The sequence below is a fragment of the Triticum dicoccoides genome, chromosome 6B (assembly GCF_002162155.2).
Source record: "Triticum dicoccoides isolate Atlit2015 ecotype Zavitan chromosome 6B, WEW_v2.0, whole genome shotgun sequence".
NCBI classification, from domain to species: domain Eukaryota; kingdom Viridiplantae; phylum Streptophyta; class Magnoliopsida; order Poales; family Poaceae; genus Triticum; species Triticum dicoccoides.
This window is the reverse complement of record NC_041391.1, coordinates 536,424,859-536,434,389: the sequence shown is the minus strand read 5'-3', so window position 1 is coordinate 536,434,389 and position 9,531 is coordinate 536,424,859. Positions and strand designations below refer to the sequence as shown.

The 9,531-nt window shown below is 51.4% G+C and overlaps 2 protein-coding genes across 2 annotated transcripts; both read right to left on the bottom strand.

Annotated features, from left to right (window-relative positions):
* Positions 1-1,166: 1,166 nt before the first annotated feature.
* On the bottom strand, positions 1,167-2,071 carry LOC119322136 (probable LRR receptor-like serine/threonine-protein kinase At3g47570). The gene is made up of 2 exons (XM_037595633.1): positions 1,587-2,071; positions 1,167-1,504 (listed from the first exon to the last, which is right to left on the bottom strand). The coding sequence occupies exons 1-2, from the start codon at positions 1,933-1,935 to the stop codon at positions 1,200-1,202; spliced, it is 654 nt and encodes a 217-aa protein (XP_037451530.1). The 5' UTR covers positions 1,936-2,071; the 3' UTR covers positions 1,167-1,199.
* A 137-nt stretch (positions 2,072-2,208) lies between these two features.
* Positions 2,209-8,723, bottom strand: LOC119322135. The gene is made up of 2 exons (XM_037595632.1): positions 8,628-8,723; positions 2,209-6,200 (listed from the first exon to the last, which is right to left on the bottom strand). Exon 2 carries the CDS (start codon positions 5,423-5,425, stop codon positions 4,376-4,378), a length of 1,050 nt encoding a protein of 349 aa, XP_037451529.1. The 5' UTR covers positions 5,426-6,200; positions 8,628-8,723; the 3' UTR covers positions 2,209-4,375.
* Positions 8,724-9,531: the final 808 nt, after the last annotated feature.

Here is a 9,531-nt window from a genome sequence, read left to right as displayed (position 1 = left end):
AGCCGATGGTGGGCGATGGCGGTGTTTTGCGTCGTTACCTAGATGAAGGCATCATCGTGTAACTTCTGTCGACCCGCTCGTGCTGCTTCGAGGGAAACCCTAAGATCTGGTCATCCAGATCGAACGATGGCGGTACTGCGGTATCGTTACTCCCTTGGCAACATCGTTTGTGGAGCGCGCTGGAAGACAGAGGCAGGAGGTGGAGCCGCTAAGTCTTGCACGGAGCTTCGGTGGATATGTCAAGTCATGCCTGACCGACAGGTGCTACAATGTGTCGTGTTGGTCGGCAGGTGCTACGCACGACAGAACTTCCAGAGTCTTCGCGTCTGGATGATTGCGCGTAGGGCGGTGGCCCCGTTGGGCGCCGTGGTGGCGCCGACGGATGTGTGGAATGACAAGGATGATGTGAATCTCTATCCTAAAGATGGGTCAGCGATCCGAGGATGATGGCTGCTTCTGGCTTCTAAAACGTGTGCATGTAGTGCGTGCTTTAGGTCTGCTGCACCGGCTGTTGGTCCCGATATGTTATGTGGATGGATTGGCGACAACACCGGTTTTAGATATAAGGGGTGAGAGCAATCCACATTATCGAGTTTGTAGGTATGTGTGGTGGCTTCTGGTGGCTTGATGTATTTTCTTGTTAGACCTTTGTGAAATACTCCCTCCGTCTCAAAATAAGTGTCTTAACTTTGTACTAGCTTTAGTACAAAACTATACTAAATTTGAGACACTTATTTTGTGACGGAGGGGGTAATTAATAAAGATGGTTGTATGCATCGATTGATGCAGAGGCCAGGGTTTTAACCTTCTTTTCCAAAAAGAAAGATGTGGTACAGAGTTAATCAATGTGGTGTTACAGGTGTTGTTTCACCAAGTAATGTGAGACGCGCTGAACCAAAGCCTTAGTGCCTCTAGCTGTCAAAGAAAAAATGTTAGTACTCCTATGATTCAGCACTTAGCAGCATACATTAGTAACCCAAAATTCTGCAAGTTACTCCGTGTACTCGTGCTCATTTCACTTCTTCTATTATATATGCTACGGTCAATACTCAATTTGAGGGATAAACTCAACCCACTATAACATGAGATCATGGATGAACATTCTAAACCACTCTAGCGAAGCATGACTTGCTCTCGCTTGGTTGCTCTAATGTATGATGTTCTGATTGAATGCAACTTATTGGTTACTTCTCTTATGTTCATGCATTCCCTTGGGATTTGACATGTACAGGAAAGAGCGACTTGCATGAGTGACAAACTGGCATCATATGCCGCATTTCTGTTCCAATGTTCGCTTGGATATAGCCCTTGCATTCTCCACGCAGGCGTGCATCAATAATATGTATTATCTTATCTGGATAGTTCCTCTCCACAAAGTTAACCATGTTGATTTCATTCTCAAACATAGGGTCTGTCGGTCTTTTGCCAATGAGCATCTCCAGGAGTACTATTCCAAAACTGTAAACATCCCCATGGATTGATGCCTGGCCACTTTGAGCATACTCTGTCAAGAGATAAAATTAGTAATTAATATACTTTAAATAATACATGGCCATCAAAAATGGAAGTCACCGGGGTTACTATACCTAGAGCTATGTACCCTATTGTTCCCTTTAGCCCAGTTGAGGTGACTAAGCTTGAATGTCCGATGAGGCTTGCAATGCCGAAGTCTCCCAAATAAGCATTCATATCATCGTCAAGTAGGACATTTGTTGGCTTCAGATCACAATGTACAATCTGCCTTTCACAATCATTGTGTAAATAAGCCAGCGCATTGGCTATATTGATGGCTATGTCTACTCTTTGAGCTAAGCACAAACATTTCGAAGAACTACCCGAGAATGTGTTGTGCAACCATGTGTCCAAATTCCCATTAGGCATGAATTCGTAAACTAGAGCTTTGACAGCGTCACCACTATTTCTATTGTCGAACATGCAGTTAGGATAGGTACAAGGTTCCTGTGCCGAATTCTACTCAAAACCTCGCATTCTGTTACAAAACTTCTGTCTGCACATTTCATACCAAGGTCAAAAACCTTAATAGCCACTTGTATTTTAGCTTGAGTTAACTTTCCTCTGTAGACTGAACCATAGCTTCCTCTTCCGACAAGGTATAACTCTGAGAACTTCCCTGTAGCTCGAGCTAGATCATTATAAGCAACTCTAGGGAATTTCTTGCCAAAAGAAAGCAAAATTGAGTATGTTCTTCTTGACGTCTTCTTCCCAAAGAATATAATGTAAGTCAACATTACAAGTGACGCAAAGCCAAATAATGGAATCAATGCTCTGACCAAATAGTATTGTGTCTCTGACCTCCGAGAAACAGCGGGACACATGGGCATATGAAGATCCATGGAACCTCCACAAAGCCTCCAATTACCCACAAGTGAAACAGCTGTAGAATTTTCGAATAGTCCATTTCTGGGTATTTCTCCTTTAAGATGATTATACGAAAGATCAAGACTGTTAGCCTCTAGTCTGTTTGGAGTTAATGGGATGGTGCGTAACAAGTTGTTGTGTGAAAGATTCAGCATACTCAGCAACGTTGGGTTACCAAAATTTGATGGTATGTTTCCTGTAAGAAAGTTTTGGTCGATTTGCAGACTCTCTAAGCCGTAACATTTGCCCAAAGAATCAGGAATTTTCCCTGTAAGCTTATTTGATGAAAGATCCAAACTAATGAGATGATTAATAAGGTTACTAATCTGAGGTATGTCACCTTGGAAATTGTTGTGGCTGAGGTTTAATGATGTTAGTTGTTGAAGGTTTACAAAGCTCGGTGCCGGTGGTATATACCCTTGGAAACTGTTATCACCAAGGTGTAGTTGTAAGAGTGGAAGGTTTCCCATGCTCGCCGGTATGTGGCCCTTGAACTCATTTTCACCTATATACAGATATGTCAATTTAGTAAGATTGCCAATAGAGGATGGGATTAGTCCGGTGAACCTGTTTGACTAGAGATATAATACTGCAAGGCCTTTTAGGTCACCAAGCCATCCTTCAATTGTACCACCTAAATTATTTTCACCTAGTGACAGTTTAGCTAAGGCACTAAGTTTTCTGATGCTCTGGGGTACTTGTCCTGATAAGTTGTTTCCAAGCAGCACGAGGGTCTCAAGGCTGGGGGATAGGTCACCAATGGACTGGGGAATAGATCCCTGCAGCGGATTGTAAGAAAGTGATAGTATATTTAGAGATCGACAATTTCTCAATGCATTTACGAACTCCCAGTCTCGGTTGTCCCTTGATTCAAGCTGGTTATGCTCAAGGTTTAGCCTAGTCAGTTTTGAAAGCTTTCCAAAAGAAGTAGGAATTTTCCCAATGAAACTGTTATTTGATAAATCTATCAATTTTAGACCTTGAGCATTGCCTAGGGAAGCTGGGATGTTACCTTCAAACAGGTTACCGGCCAAGTTAAGTTGAATGAGACTAGGCAGACGGTCGCCAATATTAGGTGGCAATGCATTGCTTAGCATATTGAATTCCAAGCCTAAAATTTGGAGCGAAAGCGAAGAATTCAAGATGGCGTGTGGGAGTTCACCTGAAAGCTTATTGTTGCCCAGGAGCAGCTCTTGCAATTGTGGCAATTGCCCAAGTTTAGGAATGCTCCCCTCGAGTTGATTCGATCGAAGATAGATATATGCTAGATTAGGAAGAAAGCCTAAACTCGGAGGAATTTGACCTACTAGCAAATTTACAGAGAAATCCAAGTAGATCAGTTCTGAAAGGCAGTTTAGTTTTGGAGGAATTTGACCCACTAGCAAGTTTACAGAGAGATCTATGTAGGACAGATCTGAAAGGAGGCCCACTTTCGTAGGGATTACACCCTCGAGGGAGTTTCTGGAGAGGTTTAAGTAGGACAGATGTGAAAGCAAGTCTAATTTTGGTGGAATTACACTCGCTAGCGAGTTTACAGAGAGATCTAAGTTGGTCAAGTTGGAACAGTTGGTAAGTGAATCAGGAATTGTCCCACTTAATTGGTTGTTGCTCAGATAAAGTGTCTGCAGTTGTTGGAGATGGCCAAGGACAGGTAAGGCCAACTCCACCGCGCGACCTCAAACAGACGTTCGGATTGGCCCGAATTTGTCCCTTTGGGGCGCCGATGGGTTCGCCCGTGTCCGGCCGTGTCCGTTGGATCGTGCGTGCGCCCACCGCGCGGCCGCACCCCAAATCGTGTCCGGGGTGGACAGAAATAAAAAAATTAATGAAATAACTAAAAAAGCAAATAAGCGCATTTAAAAAAAACATAAAACATATATATGGGTTGGCCACAAAACGGCCCAGTTTCAACGGCCACTTAAAAGGCCCAAATTCATAATTAACATAATAAGAAAAAAAACGGCCGCGCCCGTCGGTGCCGTGGCCGTCGCCGTCTTCACTGGCCGCCGGTGTCGTCGTCGCTGACGAGGTCGACGTACTCAGGCGGCGTCCAGAGGTGGGGCGGCGGTGCGTGGTAGACGGGGCCGGGCTGGACGGCCGGAGGTGCCTGCACCACCTCCTCCCGCGGTGACGCCTCCCGCTCAGGTGACCGCGGCGGAGTGGGGCACCAGTTCACGCCCAGGTCGGCGGCCATCTCCAGCGCAGTGCAGGACCAGCCCCACCCCTGGCCCAGGAGCTGCTCGAACGCGGGCGGGTCCTCCTCCATCGGCTCCTCCGTGACGGCCGCCGTGACGGCCGCCAGCTGCAGCTCCGGGAAGGCGACGTCCCCGGCGGCAGAGAGGGCCATGGCCTCCTCCAGGCCGTCCCACTGCCGCTCGTCGTGCGTGTTCATGGAGTCCGCCATGACACGCTGTAGGAGACGGGCCTCCTCCTCCTCTATCATGCGAGGAGGGGGAGGGGGCGACGGAGACGGGGAAGGCGACGGCGTGGGCGTCAGGCCGCGCACCCGCGTACGCCCGCGCGGCTCTGCACGTGGCCTCCGCGGCCCCGACACGGTGCCGGCGAAATAGGACGCGCGGCGCGTGTCGTGCTCGTCCTGGAGCCATGTGCCCCAGAGCGGGGAGTCGGGGGCATACCCGTGGTCGTAGTACAGGTCGTCGGGGAGGAGGCGGCGGCGGCGGTTGATCTCATCGCGCCGTGCACGGCCGGTCGCCAGCACTGGCGGGATGGGGACCCGGTCCGCGAAGAGGTGCCACCCGTTGGGGAGGTGGGCGTCGCTCCACCGGACCGGCATCCTCATCTCCCAGTACCTCCGGCACACGTCCGCGCAGATGTACTGCCGGTCGCGCTCGCCGGAGGGCCTATGGGCAATGGTGAAGGGGGCCGGCGCGGGGGCTCGACGGGAGGAGCGCGGCGGTGACGCGGGGGCTCGACGGGAGGAGCGCGGCGGAGACGCGGGCTCCTCCTTCTTCACGGATCCGCGGCGGCGCCCCGAGGAGGAGCCGGCCTCGCGGTCGTGCTTGCCCTTGCCGTTCCAGAAGCCCATGGCGAGGTGGGCGGCCGGCGAGCTCGAGGACAAAGGAAGGCTAGGGTTCGGCGCTGTCAGGGTTCGAGGAGGCCGCTGGGTGGCGTGGGGCAGTGTGGACGACGACCCGTCCACGCTTCCCACTTAAAGAAGGACGGCGACCGTTCGACATGCGGATAACAGGTGAGGCCGCCCCCTCGTGCGCATTGATGTGGGCGAGTGGGAGGTAGGTGACCGCCTGTCACGCGGCCCCGAAGCGGACGAGGCGCGCGTCCGTTTGGTGTCTGCCGTGACTCAAACCCGGCGCAAGTTTGCGCTCGAAATGGGTCGGCCCGGATACAAAATGGACAAGATGGGTCCGGGACCTCGCGCATTGGACCGCCTCCTTTATCCCTTTTGTCCCAAACGGACAGGGCCAGACAGGATGGGGTGGCGCGGTGGAGTTGGCCTAAGGGGCCAACAAAGTAGTTCCCCGAAAGGTGAAGCTGTGTGAGGGAAGTTAGGTTTCCTAGAGAGGAGCTAATTTGGCCTGCCAAGTTTTGGCTAGCGAGAAGAAGTGACGAGACACAGAATGGTGGTGTCGTGGTGCATGTGACACCATTCCAGTGACAGAAGTGGCCTTTGGTACTCCAGTTACTCAAGGTGAAGTCGAGCAGAGCGTGCAGATCGGCGCTTTTCTCGTGGATCCTTGCGCAATGGACGTTGCCAACTCCGTCACAGAGCAGCAGCAATACCAGCAGTAAAAGCATGGCGAGCTTCGCCGGTTGCTTGGGAGAACGCATTTGGCACTCGTCACCTGCAAATTGCAAATCATAAACTTCGTGGCATATTATAATTACTATTGTTTTGGGGAGGGTGGGGCTTGAGAACCCTTGCACGGAGGAGGACATGGACTTCTTCTTGCCTTACAGACCATCATTTTAGGCAACGGTGCCAAAACATCTTTTTGGGATTTCCCATGGCTTCTTGGGCGGAAACTGAAGGACATTGCCCCTTTGATTTATGAGGCCTCCACGCACAAGAACTGGAAAGTGCGTAGGCCCTCCATGAAGATGCTTAGATTCTTAAGATCGGTCGCAACACCATCGTCTCCGGTGCCCACATCCTCCAATTCTTCACGTTATGGATGCTTGTGCATGACCTACACTTGGATCAACAAACTGACGATGACATTATTTGGAAACACGCCAACGACGGGTCCTACTCCGCGGCCACAGCCTACAAGGTTCAGTTTCTTGGTCTGACACTTTCGCCCATAGACTTTATGATCTGGAAGGCTTGGGCCCCTCCTAAGATCAAGTTTTTTGCTTGATTGGCTATCCAAGACCGGATTTGGACAGCCGATAGATTGGAGCGGCGCGGTTGGCAAAACTGTGGATTTTGCCCGCTTTGCAAACGTGTTGGCGAGACGGGTGCACACCTCTTCTACAAATGCCGCTACACCATAAGGCTATGGAACTCGGTCATCCTTGAATTTGGTCTAGCGCACATGGACACCTCCTCTTGGCATTTGGATGGATCCGTTTCGGAATGGTGGGAAAAGCGAACCTGCTTGCAAAACCCAAACCGACGAGCCTTGGCCTCACTTACAATGCTAGTCTCTTGGACGATCTGGAACGAGCGTAATGCTCGGGTCTTCCGACACAAGAGCGCACCGCCTCCGGTCCTTCTCCGTGCTATCATCAACGGCGTCAAGCTTTGGGTTCTCGCGGGAGCTCAAAAACTGGGGTGTATTCTTGTGCGCGAGTAGTTGCCATGCCGGGCATATGGGTCATTTGTAACACTCTAAAACACTTCTCTCTTATTTAATGAATGAGGCAAATCTTTTGCCTCCGTTTCGAAAAAAATATATGTGTGGAAGCGACATAGGTGTGCTAAACATCGAGGACTAGCCTTCTCCCCCCCTCCCCGGCCGCCCCTCTCCCCCTCCCTTCCCTCCCTCGTACCGCTTCCATCGCCCCCCGAGGCGGCGAAGCGCCTCCACCACGCCACCTCGTCTCGTCATCCTCTACTCATCTCTTCCTTCGCCGCCGCCGGCAGAGGCCACCGGCGTAGCTCGGATGGCGCCGACGGTGGCGGACGTCCCTTCCCCGCTCGCTAGGAGGTGGGGTCGGGGCTCCCTCCTCCCGGCGGCGGTGCTGCTCGGCGGGTAGCGGTGTGACTCGGCGGCGAGGTCCGCAGTCCTCGAGCGCCCTTGATGCGACGGCGTGGCCGTTGGCTGCGGGGCTGCGTGGCGTGTTGCTGGCCGGCGGCGCCCGCTTGGCCCAGATCTGGGCCCTTTTGGGCCCATCTGGGCTTGGGCGAGCCGGCGGTTCGGGGCTTGGTGGCGCAGCTCCCTGGTGGTGGTGGTGAGACGATTGTGGCTGCAGGTGGTAATGGCTCCGGCAGCCGGCGTGCTGCAGCGTGTCGGCAGGGATTGTCCGGATCCGTTGGGGTTCGGCCGGGCCTGTGGAGGCCTGGTAAGTCCTTGTCGCATGTCTGGTCGGCTCCGCGGCGCGGTGGGGGCTATCCCCCCTGTCGGTTGCGTCGCGGTTCCTCCGAGCCCGGTGTCCCCTCGTCCTCCCTTGAGGCCTCGTGTTGGTGGCATCAGTGAGACGGTGGAGTTGGTGCGATATCCGTGGTGGCACAGGCTGGTGGGCGGCATGTTGGGCGGTGCACTCTCGATTGTCTGTGTTGGTGTTGGTTTCGGGGCGGGAGAAATCCCTGGCGGCTCGTCCGCCACTGGCGTGGTTGCGCCCTTGGGCGTTGCCGAACCTTCTTGAGGGCGTCGGTGATACCCCTTCCTATCTACCAATCACGTACCGGGGGAAACCCTAGGACCGGTCCGGGCAGCAGCGGCATCGTCGTCGCATTCCTTCCTGAAGGTGTTGCTTGGTACGCGAAACTTCAGAGTGATAGGCGTGCGGTGGTACTTCTCCGGAGGGTGCGGCGGATATCGACCATCTTCGCTTAGTTGAGTTGTCGGCGTCGGCATTTGTTTCTCTTTTTTCTCTCGTTTTTTCTTTTGAGCTTGTTTGTGTTGTGGCCCCAGCGAGCTGGCTGTATGGGTTGGTTGATGCTTGATAATATAAAGCGGGAGAAAATTCTTTTTCGTCCAGACATCGAGGACTAGCGCTCAGTTACTTGAAGCGTAATGGAGTAACTAGCAAATGGTTACATTTCACCCACAAGTCTGACAGCAAGAAACAAGCTAAAGCAGATAATTAAGGAGAGAGAAACACACCTCTGCTCGGCCGGGGAGCACCACAGTACGGGAGCCATTTCTGCGTGGTTTTGCCGGATGGTGGTGCATGTGTTGTGAAGCGTGCGTTGGATGCTCAGCTGGCTCATGGCCCAGGTGTTTAAAAACACATTTACAGCTGCCTCACATCCACACACATGCATCTCATCTAAAATTCCAACGCCTTATCTTAGCTTGACCGCAGCTACAGCGAAGACCTGGAATGAGTCAAACTTTCTAGTAACCGCTACTTTTCACCTCTTTGTAGTCCACCTGTGTGGTCGCTGTTTGAGCTGGACAAGGTTGTTGCGGCATACCCAGCCTCTGAATCCCACAGGTCTACCCATTGTCCAGCTATATACTTTTCGAGGCACCACTTTTCGACCGGAAACGGACAGAAATTTTCTGCACTGATGTGCGACCCCTCTGCAGCGGTTTCGATGCTGACAAACATCAGCATGTGGAACGGTTTACTGGTCTGAGGTTCTCGTTTTTCAGTTACGTTGTTTTTTTGGTCGAAAAGAAAATTGCGGTTGGTTCTTTACGATGGCTGTGCTTTCATAACGTATTGTGTGGATATGGTTCGATTCTCGGTTTTTTGGATGGACTAGCGGGTCAAGTAAACTTGTATCTGTTCGATATGGACGAAAGAGCTGCGATACAGATGCCGTAGCTTCCACGAAGGTTACACTGAGGGTAGACATGGTCCGATATGGGAAGAAATCTCTTGCGGCGTGCACAACGTAGTAGTTAAGGGCCTTTGAATTTTTGTTTTAATATTACTCACCGAGACTTGCTACACACACACACACAGATATATATATATATATATATATATATATATATATATATATATATATATATATATATATATATATATATTCCAATAGATATCTGTGTTATCCAT